Source organism: Netta rufina (genome assembly GCF_964035555.1).
Source record: "Netta rufina genome assembly, chromosome: 2".
NCBI classification, from domain to species: Eukaryota; Metazoa; Chordata; class Aves; order Anseriformes; family Anatidae; genus Netta; species Netta rufina.
The window spans coordinates 120,626,764-120,653,966 of NC_140124.1; the positions used below are offsets into that span (position 1 = coordinate 120,626,764).

Consider the following 27,203-nt stretch of genomic DNA (forward strand, 5'->3'; position numbering starts at 1 on the left):
GTAGAGGAACGTTCTTAAGCAAAACCCTAAGAAATGTGATTTTCCATAGGCCCAAGAAGCAATTTGCCAATTACAACTCTGCTAAGCTTCTTAAACAGATGACTTCACGATGGGCTGCTTGCTGCATATTTTATGTGCATTTATTGCAATACTTACTACAAGGGCAGCTGTGTCTCTCCAAAGGTTGCAAATGTTTCTCCAGTACACACAGTCACGAGAACATGAAGTAGTGAGCAGTATCCACTCCCTCTCACCCAGCTCAAGTGCAGTGTGTGAGTTTGTTGTACTTTTTTTCTGTTGACCCTAACATACACACAAATGACTGAGAATTCATAATTCATTATTCAGCAGCAGCCCTCCCTATCGCTCTTGAAGAGGTGGATTAAGCACGCCTTGTGACACTGCATTTGCCACTGCATAGTGATGACTTTGTGATTGATGACTCACCAATCTGCTCTGAGGGAGTAAACTCTGCTTTGTGAACCTCTGTTTGCATCCCCATTGTGCCCTGCCTGCAGCTTGCCATCTGTGCTCAGGCGTTCTTCTACTCACATAAGCCTGCCCTCATCGTGCTAGCGAAACGGACCATGCTGATAGCCATGGCGATCAAAGCTACCTTCCACCACTTTCTTACCTCTGTCCTTTGGCTACCTGTTCTGCAGGAATCAGAAGCTATGAGCTTGATTAACCAGCTTAGGCTGAGTTTACCTCTTGGGCTCTGTCAGAGCTCTGTCTGTACCATGTGTGGCCCAGCGTGGTGACCCCCATGCTGTGCAGCAAGCTCAGGACATGCAGAGCAGGTCCCCAGACCACCATCCTCAGCAATGTGCAGAAACAAATGGAACTGTCATAACTCATGGGAGAACAAAGGCTGATAATTTTCTGCCCAAATTGAACATTTCTTTGTAAAATTCCATGACTCACCAAACAGAAAATAATCCAGACGATTCTGTTTTGTTACATCGGTTATTTTCCTTATTTCAAATTTGTTCTTTATTTGAATAAGGTTCCTAGTATTGCAAATGTCATTCAGCTTTATTCAGATAAACCATGTTAAGTGCATAGGTTTGGCAGAGAATTGTTCATTTCTGCCCCAAAATTAATTCAGAATTTGTATAACACTCTCTGTGAACAACCAATGTTTTTTTAACTTTACAGAATGCACCTCCCCTCTACAGAAAAGATGGTTACTGACAGCACAAGAAATGCTACAAAATAAAATTAAATGTAACATTCAAAACAATAATGAGCACTTCTACATATATTAACATTCATACCAAGCTTAAAATTAGTTCTATTTGGATCACAGACCACTATTGAATGCTATGGCAAAGAAACTATATAAGCAATGATAATTACCATTTTAAAATAGTTAACAGTGTGAATTGGAAGATTTAATGTGTTTTCTTCTTTTAATGTACTGCTCCATTCCCAGAATTTCACTGGACCGTGTGGACAGACCAACTGTCACAGCTGTCTATCAAGGCTGAATTAGATGAAGACAAACAATACAGGCTTTGTGGTTCAACTCAAGCAGCAGCCTCAAAAGTTTCCATTTCTCATCCAAGGGCACTGTGGGAGCATTGTCTTCCCCCTCTCTGAAAAGAGAATGGAACAATTATGTTACTGAAATTCCTCCGCAGCGGGTCTGAAAGACTGTTTATGTCCAGCCAGGGAGACACGGAAAACTAAAAGCAGGGGTTTCATGACAGCAGGTGGGGACAGTTTCAGAGTATATACTTCATGGACATAATGGTCCTGATTCTTCTCTTTCAGGGTAAAGCCAGTGGTGGAAGATTTAATAGCAATGGAGGAAATGGCAATAAAAATGCAAAGTGAAATGCTGCAGTAAACTTGAAACAAAGCTTTACAATTGGCTTTCTGAATCAATCAGGTAATTGATTCTAATGTGGAGAGCACAGCTGTAAAGTAGAAAGGAAAACATACTATCACCCAGAATTTGTTACCATCTATGGGGACCTACCAAGTAAAGTGCTGAGTACACAGCCCTCATGGGAGTCAGATGGGCTCAAGAAATAGAAAGCAAACGCCCAATTTAACCCTCCTAATAGCAGTAATATTCTGACGTGTTAGCAGTACAGATAAATTAAGACTTTGTTTCATGCAAACACATATTCATGTGCTGCAGCATAACCTTAGGAAATCAGCTACTCGGGTAGCCCCCATTCAGAAGTGGTAGGTATGAGAGCAACAAATCATTTCATTCCGTTGTACTAACAATCTCATTTTTCCTGAGGTTATTTTAGGGCTCAGTACACATGAAATCCACAAATGTTTGGATACAATCACCTGGGGCTACAACTGCTTGCAGGAACATTCAATACTTCTCTAGAGAGTTCCCACTCCTTTCCTTAAGGAGAAAGGGAGTGTAGAGGTCGTTAGTCTCCTATGGTACTGTCAAGGATTCGGTGCCTACACACAGGACAAACTGTGCAATGATGTCTGTATGCTCCCTAGTTACACAACACACCCCAAAATCATGCAGTTTGACAGCCGGATCATTTGATGGTCAACCTGAAGAACTTTCTGATGGCTGCTTTCTAAGGGAGTCTGTAAGCCCTTCTCAGAGCAGCTGGTTTTAGACATAGTTATATACTTCATGCAGTAGCACAGAGTATTCCCACTTCTTCCTGAGGCTTGGTATAAAAGTACAACACAGGAAAAAAATATGTATACTACTATAGCAAGTTATTTGCAGTCTCTGGAAAAACTCTTGGCATATTTTCCAGTGGGCTACTGATATGATGGTGCAGGGACCAACCCCCTTCCTGAAAAGAAAGGTTTCTCTTGTGGGGACAGAAGATGCTGGATCAAGGCATTCGACTGAAAAACCCAAGTAAGCTCATAAGTTCAATGAGCTCAGAAGAAACCAAAAACTTTTCAGCTTCCGTGTAGGCAAACTAATGCTTTGACAAAGTGATGTTTTCTCAATCTCAATTAGTGCTAAACTAATTAACAAAACTGTTTTATACACTGCACTGAGTAGTATATCTCTTCTTTCTTGGAGAATCCCTAGTGTGATGTAAGGGTGATTGAGTATCTAATTACTCCTTAATTGAATGCACACTTCGTACATTTTTCACTAGTTCAAGCTTAATGCTTTTGGTCCAAAAATCAAAGTCAGTGAAATTAAGTTGAACTGGGATTTGGGCAGCTATTGTATTAACGGATTACTTTTGGAAAGGAGCCTAATTATGAGCCAGCTTGAAGATTTCAGTTGTGGTTGTACAGAAATACTTTGTATTGTCTCACAAAAGACTAATTGTATACATTGGTGGTGGTGTTATTCATGTTTACCCATTATTCACATTTAAGACTAATTTTTCTACCATGCTAAATTAATAGCACTGTTCTACAATACATATAGTCAAGTAACATACTGTTCAGGCTAATATTTGATGCATATATTAAGGTACTTGTTTCTCTTACTCTTCTGAAGAGTTTTTGGTAATGTAATAATTAAGCTAAAATTGTACCAATGTACTTGCATATTATAATCAAAAAAATGCCTAGATGACCTGCTTGTTTATATTTATATTTCTGTCTCTTAAATCTCCTTTGCTTGGGTTGAGTCCTACATATAGGGTCCCGCTGCTTCTGGAGGAGTCCTTTACAGGTCAGATAACCATCTTCCAAGAAAAACTTTTTTAAGGATCAGTGCCATCAAGTGTAAATTTCTGAGAAATTAAATAGGATGGCCACAATCCTTTCCATCGGATACGGAGGAAGCAAGACGCCCCACTACAGCCATCTTAGGCTTATAGTTAATCACTATGCAAGATCAAAACCATCTTTCTGCTACTTAAAATTAGTCAATCTCCTTTCTAGAGAACTTTTCTACCTCTTTTGTCTTAGCATATTCTTTACCATTACTGTTGCACACAGTGTCTCTCTTTATTATTATTTTTTTCTTGTAGAAGCATCTTGCCTCCTCAATACCAAGTTAAACTAAAAAGTTTGTTGAGTTAAAAAAGATTCAGAGTGTCCCACTACCTTATGAATCCTCATTTCTTGAAACTCTTCGTAATTCTTTCCATGAAAAGGTCACAGTTTATAGAATGCACCATCTAGTTCTGTGGGCATTTAACAGTATCAAGCTAACTAAAGTGTACCTTTGTTTCTCTTGAGCTCTGAGCCTGCATAAAAAGGTATTAAAATTACAAAAAGTTCTGCTTTGTAGGATTGCTGTCACAAAATCTGGTCTTAGTCATAAAATACAGCTAACAACAATCACTTCTGGTATTCTCTTCCTTGAATGAGAATTACCAGTTGCAGAAATATTGTCAGTAACCCAAATAACTGGATCACTTTTCTTTGATATTTATTTTCAAAACATTGCTGTCTGCTTAGCAAGAGTTTGTATGCATACTCATTGTATTGTTTTCATCCATATGAAAGAATTAGAATTACAATTTCCAATAAGAATAAAGATCTTTCAATTCCTGGATTCTCGATTCCAATGGAGTAATAATTTTCTTGCTAAAACTCCCTGTGTTATTTCATTGAGGCAAAACAGAACATGCTGCCATTTCCTAACATGCTGTATAACCATGTAGAAGAAGGAATACATCTTCTGGGCTTTCTTCTCTGTTTCTGTAGCCAGATGCATGTACTTATATGTCCTTCTAATACCCTTAACATTTGAAAGCTGTTACATTACTAAATATTACACATACTAATCTAGAGTCTCTATACTTTAAAAATCAGGTGTAGTTCAATTAGAGATGATTAAGCTTCAGACCATTTTGCCTCGATGCTGATCTGCAGCATTTTCCCCGTAAGTGAATAAAACATGTCACAGTTCCACCTAGCTTTCATGCTGAAATTGCCAACAAACATGCTGTGAGAAAGTTTTTTTATGACAGGTTCTCCTTGGTAAGTTTTCAGTTTCCAAGCAGTAGTGTACAAACCATACATGAGTTATGGTAAGCAGCTGGGAATTGTACTCTTTTTTTTTTTTTTTTTTTCATAAAAAGGCTGATGAAGGCAGTGCATTGGGGAATGTGTGGTGTTGATAGAGAGGCACAGGCCAAGAAATTTGGGAGCTTTTGTCAACATGAAGTATCTTATCTGAAGCACATAGCAGGGGGTTGATTCCTAGGCTACCCTATGATTTTGTTTAGCTTTAGATGGACATTACAGGGTTAATCTGCACACCCCTTTTCCTTCTGTTGCAATGAAGTAGTGGGAAGCAACCTGAAAAGATTGCTTTCAGCCATTCCTGAAACTCTCTGTCCCCTAAACTCTCCAAAGTTTTTGGCAGTATGCTTCCAGTAGCTCTTCAATTATGGTGTGTGGCTCACAAGCCAAAGGTATTTGGCTCTCTGTCCTATAGTCACTCAAACGTAAGCACACTCTTAAGTACTCTGAAGTGTGCTGGGCACCATACGTAAGCTCTCAAAAACAGAAGAACAGTAGTTGGTTGTGTGGATAGTGTGATGCTGTGTGTCTCAAAGATTGAAACTTAACAATTAAACAGCTCTCTTTCAAGAGAAAAACTTGAACTCATGAAGACAAATAATGACTGATGAAAAATCACTTGATGAAAAGCAGCATAATTATTCACATTTCATCGTATCTAGGAAATCATTGTATTTCTAAAGAGCTAGTGTTGATAACCTCTGTTTTTTGTTTTTGTTTTTGTTTTATTTTTAATACCAGGAAAGAGAGAAGAATGGCCATAGTAGCATAATGATGCATGGCTGCTGAAAGCTCACTCCAGATCTGGATCAACACAACAGGAAACCATAAAACTCCTCAGTGTTGGAACTTTCTCAGAGTAATTTGTTTGTGAACTTTAGGAACCACAAAAGCTATTAGTAACTGAGAGCAATGACATAGTCATTGGTAATGTGAACCCCCTTTCAAATGTGAAGTTCACTGAGATCTACTTAGGCAAAGAAATACAGACTATAGCATCATTCCACTCAACCCTGTTTCTCAAAGGCAAGGCACTGCTTCACAGCTCACTCTGTAAATACTCTAAATATCCTTTCATATACTGTATTCTACTGCTACCATACAATGCACAATGCCACAAAGAGGGGAATGTACCACTACCTATTTAGTGATAGCTCATTCCCACCAGCACTGCTGATCCCTTGTTCAGTTTCACGTGGAAAGGGCAGCATAGTTTTGCTGCCACAAGAACAGCTCAGTAGCTTCAAAAATGAGTAGTTTGCGCTATGCACTCACAAAATGCACCAGATACGGTCACCATGTTGTCCTCCCTCCTTAGCTTATACTGTGAACCTAATGCTGTGCCAATTTCTGCTTGTTTGGTTGTACCTCACAACATCATCCAGACAGTCTCTGCGGTATGAGGCATGCAGTCTCTTTTATTCCTTCATGAAATCATGCAATCCCTGCAGTAACAAGCATGCAGCCACTGTTCCTCCCACCCTAAATTACCCCTTCCTGTTCTACAGGCCTAGCACAAACTTGGTGTTTTAATGACAACATTTATGTCTTTTTTCTCTACTATTCCTCTTCTCTTTCCTTTCAGAAAAGGATATAGGGGTCCTGCTGGACAAGAAGTTGAACATGAGCCAACAATGCACCCATGCAACAGCCTCCTGGGCTGCACTAGAAAGTACATTGCCAGCAGGTCAAGGGAGATGATCCTTCATGACTACTCCTCGTTGGTGAGATGTCTGGAGTGCTGGATTTAGTTCTGGGTTCCCCAGTTCAAGAGAAACATGGACATACTGGAAAGAGTCCAGCAACAGACCACAAAAAAATAATTAAAAGAAATACAGAAAATCTCATGTAAGCTTCTCTTACTCTAAGGGCACTCAAACAAAGAAATAGCTTGCCCAAAGATGTTGTGGAGTCTTCAGCTTTAGAATTATTCAAAACCCAATTGGATATTACCCTGAACAACCCACTATAGTTGACACTGCTTTGAGCCAGCGATTGGACTAACACATATCCAGAGGCCCCTTCCAACCACAACTATTCTGTGATTCTACTGTTCTTCAATCTAAAATTAAATTCAATTTTTTTTACCTTCTATATCTGAAAGCAAATCTGCACTGAGCTTTCCATACAAACTCCCTGTCACCTGACTAGCTCTATCACTATTCTATTGGATATGACTAAAATAGGTTATAAACAAGGAAAAAAAAAAAGTTTTATTTCTATGGAAACGTGAAAACTTCCGCAATTGCAGAAAAGAAAGGATGTAAAGTTTGTTCTGTAAACAATATATTTCAAAAAATCCAATGAACAGATCCAAGAGGTTTGCTAACCCCAGGCTATAGGATAGAGATGCATTTTTAGTGGAAAAGCAGAGCCAAAAGAGGTCAACTAAGCAGCAAAAACCTATCCTAAAACCGAACAGGTTAAAAAGAGCAGTGGAGCTACAAAGTTCTACCTGCTGTGTCCTCCTTAATATCTCTATTTCATCTTAGACGAACTTTGCTCCAGAATTGGAGGCGGCTATTTTGAGATCTGTTCTCTCTTACGATAAAGGAACAGTTGAAAAAATAACAATATTTTCTTTACCTGAGATTACACAATATATGTTTGTATCATCTGTACCTTCAATTCAACAAGCTACTGCAAATTGCATCAAAGATCAACATATACCATTTGATCATAAGCCACAAAAGGCTCAATTCTGTCAAGGTTTCAATCAAGGCTGAAAAGCAGATGCTCAAAAGATTTATGAGCGTGGCATGCAGAAAGCCTGCATTCTGATTCAGTCAAAAGTAATTAGACCTTTTACACAACCTCTCCCTATGCCTGTGTATACACCACTTATAAAGGAACATTTGTCTCCTTTTCTTGACAGAGTGTTGTGGCCACAGGAAAATAATGTTTCTCAAGGTTCTTTGAGTGCTTGCACTACACTGGCTTGAAATGAAAGAGAAAATATTGAAAGCTCTACAGACAGGAGTTCCAGCAGTCTTGGCAGAGGAGCATCATGTCAGAAAAGAAGTGTTTGTAACTGTAATATTCAAAACATACCAGACCTGGAGAGCAGCCTAGAAGAGAGGGATCTGGGGGTCGTGGTAGACAGCAAGTTGAATATGAGCCAGCAGTGTGCCCTGGCAGCCAGGAGGGCCAACCGTGTCCTGGGGTGCATCAAGCACGGCATCGCTAGTAGGTCAAGGGAGGTGATTGTCCCGCTCTACTCTGCGCTGGTGCGGCCTCACCTCGAGTACTGTGTGCAGTTCTGGGCACCACAGTATAAAAAGGACATGAAACTGTTGGAAAGTGTCCAGAGGAGGGCTACGAAGATGGTGAAAGGCCTGGAGGGAAAGACGTATGAAGAACGGCTGAGGTCACTGGGCCTGTTCAGCCTGGAGAAGAGGAGGCTGAGGGGAGACCTCATCACAGTCTACAACTTCCTCGTAAGGGGGTGTCGAGAGGCAGGAGACCTTTTCTCCATTAACACCAGTGACAGGACCCGCGGGAACGGGGTTAAGCTGAGGCAGGGGAAATTTAGGCTTGACATCAGGAGGGGATTCTTCACAGAGAGGGTGGTTGCACACTGGAACAGGCTCCTCAGGGAAGTGGCCACTGCACCGAGCCTGTCTGAATTTAAGAAGAGATTGGACTGTGCACTTAGGCACATGGTCTGAACTTTTGGGTAGACCTGTGCGGTGTCAAGAGTTGGACTTGATGATCCTTAAGGGTCCCTTCCAACTCAGGATATTCTATGATTCTATGATTCTATGACCTTTAAAATAAAAGGTAGTGTCCTTTTTGAAAGCAAGCAATACTTTCTCTTGGAAGTAATCATTATGTAGATCCAACTCTGCAAACTATTACTTCCCCGTCCACTACTGGGTCTTCATAACCCATGTGAGAAGCCCCAGCTGAAGGATCGTTACTCATTCCTAGGAAGGAGGGGAGTTATCTTTTCTGAGGATGTCTGAGGTACGTGTGGGGAGCTACTGTTCCTCAACACCTCCCACCTGGAGAGAGCAGTCTGAGAAAACCACAACAAAATAGGTAAGACTGTTTATTTTCTTTTCTGAGGAGAAAGTGCAGAAGAGAGGCAATCAAGAGATTTTTCTGTGGGCTACACAATGCTCAGAGTCACAGTTCTTTCTCAGTGTTTAAGAGTCTATAATTAACACAACCCAACAGTGAACACTGGCATTTCACATTAAAAATTCCATCATTTGGGAATTAAAACTGCAGATTATTTTGTGAAGCATAGCCAAGATAAATCTTGTTATTTATAACAATTCATCAAAAGTATCGACAAATGTAATAAAATTTCAAACATGAAAGCAAAAGGAAAATTTTCACATTTCAGTTCCAGCATTGTAAAGGGAAGCTCTTTCATGCTTAAAATTCAAAGTCAGAGTGTCAAGTAATTTCACTGTTAGAGACCTGAATTACCTGCACTGGCCTGAGGGCATTATTCATCCTCTGGGAAAAATTGTACTTTAATATTGCTATGATTTTCCCACGTAATTTTAATGCAGAAGCCTGGATGAATTTGAATCATCTATTTCAAGATTAAAGTGATGACATTCTGTGACTGCAGAGAACTATGTAATTGAGAATTGGGCTTCAGGATGTGCCCAAATTTAAATATGGGAATGAGAAAGCAATATTAATAAAAGGACTAGTATTTTGCTTTCTTTACTTAACTTCTGGGATGCTAATATTAAATAGAGTTATAAAATACAAATAAACACATTAAAATATTTAGATGCATATGTTATATTGAATGCTTACACTATATCAAAAGAACATTAAAATTGTTGGCCACTGTCCCAGACCACTTAATAATTTGTCAAGTGCAGAGGGAAAGACAATCTTCCCACTAGTTTTTAACAGATCCGTTTTTGGAAGCACTTAATTATTAATCTCTTTTAGGTGCTATCTACTGCCTGATCATTTGTTAACTTTATATGAAGTTGGGTATGGGATCCAGAGCATATTCTGAAGTTTAACCCCACAACAGAGCCTGAAGTGAAACAGGCAGTTCCATCACTGACCTAGATAGTGTGTGAGTTTAATGTACAAATAAATGTCTGTACCCTACAGTGTATATCAAAAACCTTTCAGCAGCATGCTTCCAGGTGAAACTCTGGAAGAATTGCTTCTATTATAAGCATATGGCTTTGAAGAAATGTGCAGATAGAAAAACTGATGCCTTTATATAATAGATTCTACCAGAGTACCCTATGGTTTTTATTATTTTTTTTTAAGTTTATTTTAGAGTAGGAGATGAACATTTCTATTATGCTAAAACGTAGCAGGACTTACTAAAGAAAGTAAGTGAACAGATTCATTCTTTTTAAAAATATTTTCCAGGTTAGCTTTCATACTATTGGTATCAAGATGGGACCACTGTATTACAAAAACAACCATAAATGTCGGTGTCTGACTGATCAAGGTAACTAGCTGTCTTGATAGCAAATTTTCTTTAACTCTAAGAATCTCATTACCAGGGTTTTCATTATAGTAAAGCATTGATTACCTAAGTGTAATGAGCTTTAGGAGTAACAGTTGAGTACTAAGGGAATTTATGTTGTAATTGATAGAAGCTAAGGGAATACTACAGGGGTGGTTTTAATAACTCATGTGTGGATAATACAAGTTCACGTGTGTATTAGCTCTTCTGTACTGAATCCAAAGTCATCCTTGCTCTGAGAGCCAATGAAAGAAAAAAGCATCACTGAGGATAAGAAGCAGCAACTACTTTGGGGAATGATGTAACATGAAAAATCAGCCATGACTGAAGTTGTTTAACTATCTCCTCTTGTATCTGCACTGGTTTTGCCCAAGATTCATTGTTTGGTTGGGAAAGTACAGCATTCTAAAACAGGAAAAAGGGATTTAAAAAAAAAAAAAAAAAAAAAAAAAAAAAAAGGGCCTCCAAAGGGCCTCCAGAACCAGTAACCAGTACTTTGTTTAATAGAACACTAGATCACAAGATTCACCAGTGACTGGTCTTAAAACAGGAAGAAATCAGTGTCCTTTAGACCTTTAGAAGTAGGGAAATCTATCACACAACCCTAGGCATAATGTGCTCTTGCTCATTGCAGTAGGAGAAACTTAAAGCTACAAGAAGTAACTGCGAACTAACTTTGCCTACAACTGCCTACTGAAGTCAATAGAAAGATTTTAATTCACTAAATCACATACTAGATTCCAGCCAGTAAAGAACCCAATTATTCCAATTATTGGCATTTCAGAAAGGAAAACCAATGTGTTATGCCACAGGATAAAATAAAACAGTAGTGTCAAACGTTATAGTTGTGAAAATATATCATAATATTAGCTGAAATTGACTCATTTTTTCCTTTGGCAATATCTCCCCTATGAAAATTATTTCAAAGTTTTGATATTTCTGCTAAGCTTTTACTTACCTAAATAAAAATTGATTTTTGCTGTTTTTCCTCTTCTGCTACTGAAATGCAGCCCTGATGACTCTGTCGCTAAGTGGCTGAGTTGGTCTGAAGTTATCTCCTAGGATTCCATCACAGCCCTCTAAAAGTTCTGCACCTTTAACATGTGTCCTCAGTCTACGAAATTCCTCTATCTGAAAGGCAGAAAAACAGACATGAAGAAGCTGAGATACATTCTTTGTTATGGGACTAATGATTGAAATCAACTTTTCCTGTCACTTCTGCAGCTTTGAAACCTGGAGCGCTCAGATACCATATGCTAACATCATTATATCTATATATCAGCACTGTCAAAATAGAGAAAAATAAGAACTTCTATGCATGTGGTTTAGCAAACATATCCTTTGTGCTTTCATAATTTCTTTTGGGATCCATCATCTTTTACCCACTGTAGATTACATGCCCATGAAATCAACCTCACAGTTGTGACATTAAAGTAATCATTATGGTCTTCCTCAAAGAAGTACAGGAATAGCTCAGTCAACAGGAAACTTTTGTATTTCTTCCAGTGATTTATTTATTGTGTGAAACTGTTGCTTCATTTAAATTAAAATTATTTGCTAAACCAGGAGAATTTTAAACAGGCTTTAAACTGTAGAGGAAGTCTGTGACATATTATACATAACAATATGTTATTTCTTGAAATCAAAAGGAAATATCACTTCAAAAGTTATGTAGGTATAGGTGCTAAATATATATATATAAATCAAATATAATCAAAAATCAATATAAAACTTTTCAAATGGTCCAAAATAATGTATTTTTGGTGGACTCTTTTTAGATTTCACCCTAACCTGATGTAGTGGACAGTGTCAGAGCTTCCATCTTCATCCCTCGTATAAGCATCAAGCTCTATGTGACATAAGGCTAAGAAAACCAATGCATCTCTCAGCAACATTATACCTTACTGTTCAACAGTGCTGTGTCTAGTCTTTTGCATATGTAATTACAATTACTCCAAAAATTGTGTTTGTTTTTGCTTTGGCATATTGTCAAGCTACCTTAGCTGGATACAGCAAATGTAGTTGAAGGCTCTGTATCAGCACCGACCCTGTCGTGTCTCACTGTTAGCTCAGCTGGAACTTGAAACTGAAACTATACAGAAAGCAAAATGGACCCTGAAGTATTTAATCATTTTATCATCTAAGAGGTTGCAGAGAATGAATTTCTCCATGAAAAACACCCTATGAAGGGTTAAAGGGAGAATGCAAGTGTGATTCCAAAATTAAAGGAAATGAGGTACTAATCTAAGTAATGACATTTTTATTCTTATATTGCTTGCAGAGAATACTTTCTTTCTGCAATGGATGACAATCACCTTCATTGTTGTTTTCCACTCTAAAGCAGAAATGATACAGACTTATTTTGATTTATATTTTATATATTTTATATTTGATTTAGAGGCTAGTTTTGCTCTGCTGCTTTTTCCTCAAAAGCCAACGTGCTTAGAAATGAATGTTGCTCTGTTTCTTGCAGCTGAGATATAAAGCAATAGTTTAGACTGAAAAGATGAAAAACAGAAAGAACCATAGAAGGTCCTTGAAAATGTTTTCAGAAACAGATTCCTATTTTGGAAGTTTTGTGTTTGTTTTTTGTGTTTTTGGTTGTTTGTTTGTGTTTTGTTTGTTTGTTTGTTTGTTTTTAATGTTTATCAAAAGCAAACTGAAAACAAACCCACTACAGGCTTCAGAACTGAAAAAGTCTTCAGGAGTCAAATGCTGTTAAATCACTAAATTAGTATTGTACCATCTTTCACCATCACTAAACTGAATCAACTATGGGAAGTCTGAAATAATTGTAGTTTTGGAAGAGGCAGGGGCATTTTACAGGAATGTGTCTTTTGTTTGATCTTTTGAAAATGAAATACTTAAACAAACACAGATGAAGGATAGGGAAGAGCAGACTCTGCAAACCTGGCATTTGTGAATTATCTACTACTACAACTACAAATGCTCTGCCCCAGTCCCTGTAGTGAAATCTTTCTCCAGGAGGTATTCTTCACAAAGCAGCTTCCAGTTTCCTCAGTCAGAAAAGACTGATTGGATCCCTACATCCATTCTTCAGGGAAGTCAGGAATTGCAGCCCCACTCTGGAGGGGTAATTGCTTCTGAGCCCACCAGTCTCCTTGCTCAATCTTTCATATCATGGTTCAGACCCCACTGTCAGAGACTTGGTGACATACTTGGTGGCATGCTTCAGTTTTGAGAAGTGGTTTTGTCAGAAAAGGACACTAGCTGTGCTGATGGTACTTTTCATATTAAATTTCCATGTGAAAAGAAAATATGTATGCCCTATTCATACTGCTTCATCTAATACGGAACCATTTACTATTTCCTCTTCACCATCTTATGCCAACGCCTCACGTGACAATGCTGTAAAGTACACCCTGTAGAGGATATAGATACTCTAGAGGCACACAGATAAACATTCTTGAATATTCACACATTTTTTAACAGGAATAGCCATCTACACCCAGTAGTCCCTAAGTATGACTCTACTTTTCACGCTGAAATTCAGAAGCAAAGTGAAAGAGTGATTCCACAATGTTAACAATCAGGTTTCTACTGAGTGAAAATAAAGTTAGCTTATATTTTGGAGAACTTTGCAAGAATGTTTTTGCCACTTCCCAATAGTCAGATTCTGAACATTGCTTTATTCTGTTTTACTTAAATATTTGCTGAAGAGTAGAACGCACAAAACAAAGAATATCTGCAAGTTTTCTATATGAACATTTATTTTATGTGAGAAACAGAAGTATTACCTTCTACTTGAGAATTTCACATGCCTTCATCACACCTTCCAAGAAAACAGACCTGTCTCTCAGTGAATAAAATACCATGAACTTCACAGATTGTTTTATTTCACAGACTACACAAATTTTGCACAACTCCCACTCCAGTTTCAAATGCTAGTTACTATTTCTGCCCTTTAGGACTCAACTTCAAATGAAGTAGACAAAAGAACTAGAGACCTTGCCATTCAATACAAAAACAGTTAACTCCGACAATGAGTACAGCAGAACAACAGCTCCTCACTTCACCATTGTGTAAAACCCCTATTCTGACTGGCTTAGACAACGTATTTGTTCTGGGCTTCAGTGAATAAAAAGCACATTATTCACAAATGTCCTATTAAAAGTATATATATATATAGTGGAGAGAAGAACAAGCAAGTTTTTTTCAATTTTCCTCCTGCTCTTTGCTGGCCTAATGGGAGAGATTTTTCTATTTTCTTGCATTGTATTCCAGCAGTGTACCTCATGGGTAAGGGGTCTTACAAAAGTAGTCAAAGCAGTTCTTTCTGTGCTGTATATTTTAATGTAAGATAAGTGAGGATGATAAAAACACAAAAGCAGGGCAAGAATGTGCAAAAAGAATACTTCAGGATGCGACTTTTCAGACAAGGTTTGATCTCCTTCCCACACAAGTCAGTAATAAAACTCCAGGAATCAGGTTTGCTAAATCTCTTCATGTATTGTGAATCATCTTGGCATGTCTACTCCAATCTCTCTCTGTTCCAGAGACACATCTTTGCTGCACACTATGTCAGTGGCAGGGTGGTCTTGTTACCTAAGCCTTTCCATGACTTGTGAGCCCTTCATCACTGCAATGCTCTTGTTGGACTGAGTTTATACCAACCAAGGTAATGCAACAGTAAAGACCATTTACCCTTCAGCCACAGCAGGTCATAGTAATGCATCCCTCTCTTTTCCCCAGACACTTTATGTAACAGAGGCTCTCTGTTAAAGAAAGGTAAGCAAGATGTGCTCAGTAATCAAAGCAAGAAGGCAATACGGAATCACAGGTTGTTACACCACTGCGCAGTATTTCTTTTCTGAAGATTTATCCCCTTCATACCACATTCCAACATTTTGTTTTCTTGCGGTGAATGAACATAAACATTAATTAAAGTTTCATTTTTCTGCATAATTCCTCCCTCATTCACCTCCCACATCATCTCCCAGAAAATGCATGGCTTGAACTATACCCTCCTCTGTCCACTGACTGGATTATAAAAGAATAAAGAATACAAAAGATGTAACTAACATGAACTAAAATGTTATACAATGTGTTGGTCTAATGGCTATGATTGTTACACCTTTGATTAAGTCCTCTTATTTATCCATATCATATCTGACCAATTAGCTGACACGTTACAAAATGCACTGTTTTTAAAAGTTATTCTGAATTTAATAGTGCCAACAGAGTTCTGTTTCCATTTACTCAGTAGTAAGCAGCCATAAGACTTATCCTTTCATGAATAAATAAATAACAGATTAGTGATTGATAAAATACATTTAATGGGCAGGTAACATACAATTAAGCTTATTGGGAACTATCACTTTTATCCTATGATTAGAACCAGAATCCACTCTTCAAGTGGGAAAAAAAATAAAAATTGCTGATTTAAAATGGTATGTTGTTAAAATATTCTGCTGGGGTTACTAGCAAAATTTTAGATTATTAAAGCTGAAATAATACAAATTTATCACCTTTATGCTTTTTTCCCTTCTGTTTGCACATCCTTCAGTGGAGAAAATTAGTGCATTCAGCTTCAAGGATTTTAGATAATTTCACTTAAATATACCCACATTTCTCCAGGTGGGTCTCATAGGCTGCAGGAGAATAATCATTGGAAGTTTTTGTTGTTTTATTGGGATTATTTGTTGACAAGCTTGAAATTTCTTATATAGAAATACTTATGTGACTGTTAGATATTACAAAAAATATACTTAAAAATACATATATGTGAAATCAACTTTAAACAGGTAGTTTCCACTTGACATTTATTATAAAATAGAACTAAAAAACAGCAAGGTAAGTTAAATATAGTTGAACACAATATAGCTAGCTTGTACAATGTTAACATTTTTCATTCTCTGGGACACAGTACACAGTATCTCCCTGAGCTTTTTTGTTCCTTTAACATCAAAAAGCAATGATATTTGAAAGCTTACAATTACAAAGAACTGAATTTCTTTTGCCCATTGACTTCTTTCTTTTTCTTTCACTTAAATACAGAATTATTTTAAATGCATATTATAAATGATAACGTTTTTCATCTCTGACCTTTGCATTGCCTTCAGTGACTCAAAAGGCTTAACCTTTACTTGAAAAGCCATGTACTGATCTAATGGGATCTTCATGGAGAACAAATATAATGCCCTGATATATATATTTGCACGCTATAACCTTTAGCTCATAACCATATTCCAAGGTCACTTTAAGCACAGCTGTTACCTGCACTTGGGACACAGTCAAAGGGTAGCGAAATAATATCCAGGTGACACCTTCACTGCAGGGTGGAATGGTGAGGGAGCCCTCATATACCCAGTAGTCACGCAGGAGAGGATCTGAAATTAAAAGAAATGTGGAATTTTAATGACACTAAGGAAAAGGATTGTGTCTTTTAATTATGACGACTTATGATAGCCATGGGCTTGCTCCTATGATGAAGTTAGTATGCAGTAAGGTAAGGTGTGAATTTATGACCTGCCAAGCACTGTCCAATGCTTTCTCATATGACTGCACATGAGCACACAGCTATTACATAACAGTAACTTCTCCCTGTAGATGAATGTTTTAAAGATGAAAATGCCACTTTATAGACATGGCAAATAACATGAGCACAACTCCTTAAACTAACAGAGCAAATAAACCATATCTTGGGAAAGAGCCTCCAGCTTTCCCAACTCCACATTCTCTACTGCAATAACTGTTGTTTGACCTGCTCTCCTTTGGGCCTAGCTCCATGTTTGAAAAACAAATGAAGGAATTGGATTTCTTCTCAACACTCTGGTCATGCAGAATCTCAAACCCACTATTGCATGGAGCTTGAAGTTCACTGCTGGATTAAAATATCAATCCCTTATCCCTAGAACAAGCAGAAAACATTAGGGTTAAGAGGCATCCCATTTTGAAGGTAGAGGGGATGTGTAAAATTGTAACTTAATTCTACATTTAGGATATGTCTCAAAGATGAATTTACTTCACTTTTTAGAAAAACAAAAGCAGTGAAAACAGACCAAACCAAACTTTTCAGTTCATAATTCTGGTGACATATTTTTTGAGATGCACTAGTGCCTGCTAGCTTTGGAAAGTTAGCTGGACTCCACAGGAAAAAAATCAGTATTTATTTAAGAGATTACTCTGTTGTCTCTCATGAAAACATACAACAGTTTATCTCAGCAGAGTTTTAATTTTACATACAACATATTTTAATCGTTTCAGTTTTTATTGCCCAGACATTAAAGTCACACTGCACTTAACTGAAACTACACAAGGTTGTCCTTTGCTGCTATAGGCCATAGTCATAAATGACTTCCTGACTCAGCTAAAGAAGTAGAATAAACTGCTTGGTTGTAAAAGAGGGGAAAAGAAACAAACCTAGAGAGCAATTGGAGACAAAGAGTAGTTAATTGTGACATGGAGAGCCAGGGGAAGGTTGTGACTAGCTTGACAAGGACAGGATGGGGGGATGGGAACTGGAATAAACTTGCTTGGTTGACCTAACCTGTTACTGCCGTTTCACTACTAGCTAAGAGGAATATCCTTAGAATTAAATCTTGCTAAAGAGGCCTGTGATTGTCAGTGAATGGATTTTGGTTTGCCGATATCATTTTCATTCTCAGTTATGGAATTACATAGTAAATCCATTGCAAGAAAGTTGCATTGTCAAGCACTCAAAGTTAAGAACTGCAAGAATTAATTCAGCCCATCCTGTGCATACATTATGACACTGTCTCATTACATGATCACATATGAAATTTCTAGAGAAGCTTTCATCATTTTTTTGCAAAGATGGATGATTCTATCTTGAAAAGTAGCAGCTAATATTTGGCTTTCTCAGCATAATATATGGTCCTAGGTCTTCTTTTTCCCATGCTATTCAACCCCTGCTTCCTAGAAAGACTAATTTTCTTGATTTTTCATTTCTAGTGCACTCATTTCTTCAGTCTGAGTGCTTCATGTATGTAAGTTTATCCTTTCAGCACCCCGGTGTGTTGAGAAAGGACAGACTACTCCCAATTTTTAAAGCTGGGGAACTGAGGCAAAGAGAGTTTAAGATCAAATGCATCTATTCATTTGAAGTGTTCAATATGAGATGCTTAGAACCTGATTTCTCAGAGTAGTTAACTTTCTAGCACTTAATGCAGTCAGAGCACTGCTCCCATTGACTTCAGTTGCAGGTGTAAGCACTCAGCACTTCTGCAAATCAGACCCCATGATCTCAAGTCGGCCACCTAGAAAATGAGGAACACATAATTAGAGATCACTTATGAAAATTTTGGCTTATGTGACTTGATCAGCATCAGGAACTGTGAGGCAGGGGTCCTGTAAAAATAAATTCTGGTAAAGTATGTATTATCATGCATGTATATGAATGGACACAGGCAGCCAGCCTTAATTCCTGCAATTCATAAATGCTGAGCACTTGACTTTGCAACATTAACCACATTCTTTTTATATAATTAAAAGTGTAATATAGACCGCGGTTATTTGGAAAATTAGTTTAAATATCTTGCTACTATGGCATGAAATTTAGCTCAAAAGATTCCTTGCAGAAATATTTGTTTTGTAAAAATGCATTTTTTGAAGTCACTTTTTTTCAAGACAAGGTGGAGTAAGTGTTTTTTCTTATTGTTACCCTTGGCTATATGAATTTGAACTTGCCTCCCACTGACACTACCCCCCCGTATCCTATACAACTGCCATTGCATTAAGGCATTGTCTTTTGTTGCTTACAAAACACTAACTTGATAATGGGCAACCTTACATTTTCTGAAGTTATAACAAGCCTCTCTTTAAGGAAATCATCTTCATATTTCATGCAGAAGTAGAGAAAGGATTACACATCACTCTCCCTCTAGGAGGGATAACAAATCATCAAGAAATCTAGCCACAATGTTGCCAGCAGGGCACTGACTAGAATATCACATTCCACTCGCATGACAGAAGTGTGAATTTATCCCAAGTTCAAAAGGGACTTCTTCCCTACTCCTATTAGCACCATTAGGTGGAAAATGCATTATCACCTGATGGGATTCACTCTCAGGTTTGTAGTTAGACTGTTCTTTAGATTGAGATTGTTTCAGCCTCTGCAATTAGCTAGTAATCCACCCATACAGAAATAAATAAAGGCACCTACCTGGCAATAAAGAGTTGGGATTAAAACAGGGTATAGTTTTGGACTTTCCCTGAAAAAATGAATACAAATCAATCTCATCTCTAGTTTCTTATTAAAATGATGATGAATGGTAATGCAAAACACTGTGTGTTTGCTAACGTTAAACCTTGAATTCCTGTGCAAAGCAATCTCATTAACATTCCCCATTTAATCATCACTGTGTTTGTCCTTGCAAGTACACAAACAGTTGTGGATTTCATTGTTTGTTTATTTGTTTTAATACATGTTTTACTTCTAAGATTATCTCAGCAATTAGTTAACTTTCTGCCTCTAGTACTTGTGCTCCCTCCAGGCCCCAGCCTTAAAATTCTTTTTCTACATGAATTCAGGGGTTCCATACAAAATGAGTTGAAAAAAAAAAAAAAAAAAAACAAGGGAGAAAGTGAGCTTTTCCTTGACTGATCTAGAAAACACTAAATTCTGGATTCACTTATTTAAGGCAAGAAAATTTTATGTGTGCAGAAAGTCAGTTTGATGCTGGCCCTGCAAAAGCCACTAGTAGAAAAAAATGCTCATAATGATGAAGCTTCCCACCACCTTCATCTATTTGGCTGTCTTCAGTAATGAAACTGCACAGTTCTGTACACTAATGTTTTCAAAGTCACCTTCATAAACAATGAGTCTGTAATATTAAACATCATGACTGAAGCTTACCATATATTATTTGCCTAAGAAAAGATTTTAAATTCTCATAACAGCTTCTCATTTTTCTATATTTCAGCACCCACTGAAGTGAATGGCTAGTCTCTCCAGAACAATATAGAACTTTTCATTAATATATCTCAAATTGCTTTAAAATCAAGGTAAGTATGATTATTCCCATTTTGCAGAGAGAGATGGAAGTAGCTTGCCCAAGATAGTATAAGATAGTGTTAGATAGCATCCTGGAGAGCACTCAGATCTCCTCAATCTAGATATGTCTTTAATCTGTTCTTCAGCATCCCAACACATAATCCACCTGACAAGGTAGCACTGTGTTTTTGCTGATTTCCCACTGCAACTTAATACAGGTGTTTATCTATTTTTTCCTCTATGAATTAAAACCAGAATAGTTTGGAGATGCTGTTACTAGTGTTCACTAAGCATGTTGCAGTGCTTACAGTCACACTGACTCCATAATCACTAGAAAGGCAGTACTTGAAATCAGTTGCTAGTGTAGGAGATCAAACATTCTGGACATCAGACAAAGGAGGTTAACCACACAGATTGTACATTATCTGAAAATACTGTAAAATACTGAGCTTTTGATACAGGCCACTGAACTATGGCTTTCACATGTGGTTTTACTACAAATAAGTCTGAAAACATTCTCTTGGCCTCGAGGTTTCATATCCATCCTTCACTCACTTCATCTCTGGCCTGTGAAGGAAACATTTCTTCAGCTGATGCCTTACCTTGTACTGGATGTCCTGAAGAATTTCCGTTACAGCCTTTAGGCCTACATGTTCTTTTCCTATCTGAAATACAACAGCAAAGATGAACTTCAGTGTTTTGCTATTTCTGAAATTGTGAAACACAGAAGTCAAACAGAACAGTAAGTTCTGTACTTGTTTTTACTTAAGCTACCCAACCTTGTATTAACCAAATACACTGATACATGGCAACTCCAAACAATGAAATTACTATAAAGGCATCAGCCAAAATTTAACAAGGTCTGAATAACTTTAAAGCAGAGACAAAAACTGACAGAGCAAGAAAAAGAGTCACAGTTAAGATTGGTAAATTTTGACTAGGCCTGTTTTGCAGCATATACTGCATGTAAATTCAAAATCATGCAGCTCTATGACATATAAATGCCAAGGATACAGTTTGTCCTTACCAGTTTTTGTCAGAAAAGTACACAGAAAGGAACAGAGTGAACAAACACGACAGACACTTTTTGAATTTGTTCCCACAGTGCTGCAAATCTGGCTCAACATGTCTCTAAGGCTCAGGGGAGTTTTTTTCCTGCCTGCAGAGTGCAGAATGGCAGAGCCCCTCCCTCATGGCATCCCTGGGATTTTGCAGGCAAAAGCATGGCTCTCTGCAGCACTGTCTTTACAGAATGTTTTTTAAAGCTTTCAAAAGAAACCAGTTTCCATGAACACTGTTCACTCTGCACACTGATTTCATCTGCTTCTGATCTAAATCACCCACCTAAAGACCCTAGCTTTTACTTTCTATGTAGCATTGGCAAAGTAGAAAGACTGAGAATGGCCTTCCGCTTGATTTCTTTGCCAACATGTGCACATATGACGTGAAGAATTAAGTGCGAATGAGAGAGAGCAGAACAGCTGGATGCTGAAAAAATTGTTGGCCTTTGGATTTTTATTTTTTTTAAATAAAATGGAAAAGTAGATACTAGAAGAAAATAATTGAACATCAACAAAAGGTAGGTTTTATTTCTAGTAATTTAAAAGGGTTTTCTTTTGTTTCAGAATGGGATTTTATTTTAAAACCTTCGAAGTGTGTAGAAGATATCAAAATCACTTCAAAAATGTAGGTTCTAAATTGCACCAAGGTCTGTCACTTAAGATGGTGAAAATATTCTCATTAACCTTTAAATGATGCATTTGAGAACTGTGGTACAAAAGTATTATATTTCCATGCCATCAGTGGGAAATGGTCACTGAATTTCCTCTCCTCATTCCTTTAATAAACAGCATAACTACTCTTCTTCCTTAGTCAATTTTAATTATATGAAGCCTTTCCTGGCTGATGAAAATGCACTTTGGAATGCTTCAGACTACGGAGACAGAGAGAGACCAGAAAGGGAAAATGTATCATTTAAGTTTCATATTTGTTTAAGAACTTATATATAACTTTCTAACTAACTCAAAGGTTACCTCTGCTAGAATTAAAGGTGAGTTACATAAGCAATTATGACACAGCCCTCCAGGATACAAAACTGAGGGAATGAAAACCGCCTAGCTTCCATTTTTAGTAGTTCTATCTCCGTGTTGGAGCTGTAACCAATGTACCTTTAAATTCAAACAGAGGTAAAGCTCAAAGGCATTCATAAACTTGTTATGAAATATGACATATTAATATCACTGTGGAAGAAAAACCATTTGATCCAGGCATGAATTCTAAGTCTTTTCCTATAAACCTATTTAAACAAAACAGTTTGCCACTTTTCATGAGGAGGATGAGCAACTGGTGCTCGAGGAGTAAAACTGATGGTCTTCTTTATACGATGCAGTCCTTGAAAAACCTTCAGCAGCAATTAGATTATGGGCCTAGCTTCCCAGCTTGCATTATGCCTTCTCCCAGCAAGCTTTAAGCCTCCATGTCATAGGCTTCTCTGAAAATCTGCAGAAAGACTCAGTACAGTCTCGGTCTGATGTCTCTGAAGAAGTAATGGGATCCTGTCTCACAATTCTGCTGTGTGTAAAAACACACTTGCACCTGTGTTTAAAAAAGCACAATTCTGCTACTGGGTTTTGGGTCAGTGGGTTCTTAGCCTTCTTTTTTTTTTTTCCTCTTTCCTCCTCTCCTCTATTTCCCCAATCCCTGCACTGCAGGCCAGGAAAGAAGAACATATCAGAGACAGTGAAGCACCTCCACCTCCTGACAGTCCTCATTCTGTCTTCACAGGCATGGTGAGTGGATGTCTACTTACAGCCAGGCGCAGAGAGAAAAGACGGTTTGACTACATATCACTCCTTCTTGAACTAATATACATTAAATATGGTATTTAAACAAGAGGTACTTATCAGCATGTGCACAGGAGGCATGACAGAGACATGTCTTTCAAGTAGAATACCAGCAGAATAAAATAAATTTTCATAAAATAAAACACATTGTTTTATTTTACGAAATCATTAAAAATGAAAGAAAATTTAAACTATTTTTGGAACAATTTTTCCTCACACAAATGACAGTGCATGGTAACGACTGCAGCACAGAAAACCTACCTGTACAAACAAAGCAATAATAGCTATGCCGTGCTTCTTCCCCACTGCCTCATCGATGCTGCTGTACAGTGTGGAGTTCCAGTGCATTAGATGAAGCTAAAACAAAGCAGTGGAAATAGACCAATAGAAAAAAAAATATGTTTTGTAATTGAAATTAAAACAAACAGACAAAAACACCAGAAATTAACTTCAGTTAACAAAGCCTCCACGTTTGAGTGCATGTATGCATGTGCATGTCTGTGGTTATGCACGTCTATCTAAATAGATTCCCATTATAAACATCAGGAATCCCATGGAAAAAAAAAGAAAAAAAAAAAATGTCAGCTGCAGAAAAAGCAATCTATAGCCAGTTACCAAATATCTGCTACAAAGGTGTGAATAACCACGCTAATGATGAGTTACATACTCCCTCACTTTGAACACTGAAATAACACCAGCTAATACAACCTGCCAGCATTGCCCCTCATCCTGCTAGCTCTCTCCCAAGGTATGATTATGGACACAGGCTGTCCAGACATACATTGGACTGGACGACTGTATTATCTTAATGTCACTTGTCTCACATGTCACCTTCCAAGATGAGTCACTCAAATCTCAGCAGTAAGAGCAGGTGAAGTGATTTCAGGAAAGGTTAAACAGAGAGAAAGCTGAGCAGAGAAGAATGGGTGGAGGATCAGCTTTGGGGCAGCAGTGAAAGGGATGCTAAAGAGCAAAATGAGAGCCCTCAACTGCCTTCCACAGGGGAGCAGGCCCTATAGGATTTGATCCATGAACAAGTCAGGCAGCAGATACTGGATGGAAAACATCAAGTCTGTCCTGGTGAAGTGTCACAGCTGTCCATCTTGATTTGAGAAAAGCCCTGGAAAAAGTGTCGTGGTTTAACCCGACCGGCAGCTAAACACCACGCAGCCGTTCGCTCACCCTCCCCCCTCCCTCTCTGGGACGGGGGAGAGAAATGGAAAGTGAAGCCCGTGAGTTGAGATAAAGACAGTTTAATAAGACAGGAAAAAAAAAATAACAAAATAATAATAACAATAATAATAATGATGATACAATGGGGATAATACGAAAGTAATAATAGTATGTACAAACAAGTGATGCACAATGCAATTGCTCACCACCCGCTGACCGATGCCCAGCCTAACCCCGAGCAGTCCGGCCCCCTCCCCCTGGCTAGCCACCCCTATATATTGTTTAGCATGACGTCAGATGGTATGGAATACCCCTTTGGCTAGTTTGGGTCACCTGTCCTGGGTCTGTCCCCTCCCAGCTCTTACTGCACCCCCCAGCCTGCCCGTTGGCAGGACAGAGCAAAGGCTGAGATGTCCTTGGCTTAGTATAAGCACTGCTCTGCAACAATTAAAGCATCGGGGTGTTATCAGCACTCTTCTCATTCTAAGCCAAAACACAGCATTCCACCAGCTACTAGGAAGAAAATTAATTCTGTGCTAACTGAAACCAGGACAAAAAGAAGGGAAGGGAAAGGAAGGGGAGGCAAGGCGAGGAGAGGCGAGGTGAGGCGAGGCAAGGCAGGGGACACCACCATCTGCTGAGATGTAATATAAATTTCAAACATGAGTTTCTCCACCACTGATGTAATCTAAATTACAGATTACTAAAATGTAATCTCTGTGGCTGAGTCTGATAACATTGCAGAGCTTCAACACAGTGATGCTTTCAAGTTTATCTGCCAACAACTTTTGTACATTCCAAATAGATAAAACAGCTAAAAAAAAAAAAAAAATCCTACAAACTCTTAAATTTAATTTCTTTTGTAAAACCAAGTGATTGAAATTTTGCTCAGATACGTCTAAAGTTAAAATATCACTTCCTTAACTTGTTTCCACCTTCAGACAAATTGGTCTGTAAAACAGATAACATTTTCTGGTTTTGTGCTTCAATTTGTCCCAGTAACAAGCCCTATGAAATGCTTCTGACAAGCAGGAGTTTACCAAGCAACCTCAGCACTTGAGAAAATCCACTCCACTCCCCTTATTTCATCTCTGAGGATAATTTTAGGTGCTGCTCCTGATGACTGAGATTTTATAAGCCTTTGTCAATGTAAAATTTTAAATGAACATGCTGTAAATCAAATTACATTTCAAGTTATCATTGCAAATAATTCTGGTCATGTTGATCACAGGCATTTGCTGTACTTAAAAAAAAAAAAAAAAAAACCTTTAAAGAATTCATTCACACATGAAAACAGGGATAAATGTACTAGACCACTGCTATAAAACTTATAGATTTAAAAATGTTCCCTGTTAGAACTATTCCATCTCATCATTTCCCATGAATGTACTTGGTGTCATGTACTTTAGCAGACATAAAAAGCTGGTCTATACATCCGATTTACCTTTGGCCTTTAAAAGAATAAAAACGAAGGATCAGCTACTGACAGTCCATTCCCTGACACTCCCTTTAGGAAACAGACCACCACCCTCAGAGTCCAGACCTTGGAGCCTGCATTAGGTATCCACTAGAGGGGGCTCAGGGAGTCCCACGATGCTAACCAAAACCCTGACCTGCAGAAGGAAAGGGGAGCCGGCTGCAGGCAGGCAGGAGCGCACAGGCTCAGGAAAAAGGTTGCAGTGACTGCAGTCCCGACGGCGATGTCCTTGGTGCTGCGGAGAACAATGCCACATGGCACGGCCATTCGTTTTGTTTGAAATGTCACAGCAAGCTTTTCCTTCGGCGGCTGGAACAATAGCGCTGAGGGTGATAGCCAAATGGAATAAGCCCATTACTTCAGCTGTGTCAACAGGCGGGGCTTGGCTAAGGCTGCCACGACATTCAGCAGCTCTGGAGGTGAAGTCTGTAATCTGATGTTTCTCCGTGTTCTGACAACAGCGTTTTTTTTTTGTTTTTTTTTTGTTTTTTTTTGTTTTTTTTTGTTTTGTGAGGATTTGAAAGGAAAACACTTAGCCTCAGAGAGGGAAAAATGAGAAAGCACTGCAGACCATACGAGCAATGACCCCAGGGTATCTAGCAAGAGGTTGCGGTTCTGTCTTAGGCAGCAACCTCTTCAGGGCAGAGACTGTTTCCTATGCTAATGTTATATATTGGCCAGGAAAATGATATCCAAACCTTTATGTAAAATATTAAGACATCTAGAATTCGTCTGTGAGGCAGCATAAACAGCTTGCCAGGAGGATGTGCTGTAAAATACACAGAGCTGCTGCGTGAAAGGGGGAGAACAGTGCCAAACACCCCACAGATGGAACTGCTTTCCAAAGCACATACCCACTGGCCAGCACCTCTTTCCACATCTCCCAGCGACATGGGAAGAGTAAGTTAAATATTAGCTACCCGTTTCAAGCATATCTCTAGGCCTTGCTATTTACTCAGGGAAAGAAGATTCTCTGCATACTCTTAGAGCTTCCTTCCTTTCCACCAACTTAATGGAGGTCAGGATGGTTTATGACAAAAAGAAGATAACACAAAGACAAAAGATGTTTTCGCATAATGTTGATGTACCCTTGACAAGGTTCAGGTTTAGGAATCAACATTACTAAAGGTACTGAAATGGACACTCGTCACCTTCTGGCCCAAAGGTTCCTGTAATGTGGAGGTTCCACTCAAGAAGGTGAAATATTAAATGCTCGATATTTAAATAAATATTTGACTCCATGGAACAAGAATCAATATTTTGTACCATGTTTCTGTAGCCCAATGTAGAGCAAACTTCTGGTCTGTGTTAAAAATGCAACTGTGTTATTGC

At 38.3% G+C, this 27,203-nt stretch overlaps 1 protein-coding gene across 1 annotated transcript in view; it reads right to left on the reverse strand.

Moving 5' to 3' along the window:
- Window positions 1-1,333: 1,333 nt before the first annotated feature.
- Window positions 1,334-27,203, reverse strand: part of CA8 (carbonic anhydrase 8) — a 47,571-nt gene continuing 21,701 nt past the window's right edge. Inside the window, exons 4-9 of the mRNA XM_084306996.1 lie at window positions 23,483-23,578; window positions 20,981-21,043; window positions 19,548-19,596; window positions 16,640-16,752; window positions 11,361-11,533; window positions 1,334-1,598 (exon numbers count right to left, since the gene is read on the reverse strand). Of these exons, the coding sequence (XP_084163122.1) occupies window positions 11,399-11,533; window positions 16,640-16,752; window positions 19,548-19,596; window positions 20,981-21,043; window positions 23,483-23,578 (456 nt within the window). The 3' untranslated portion in view covers window positions 1,334-1,598; window positions 11,361-11,398. The remainder of the gene's footprint in view (window positions 1,599-11,360; window positions 11,534-16,639; window positions 16,753-19,547; window positions 19,597-20,980; window positions 21,044-23,482; window positions 23,579-27,203) is intronic.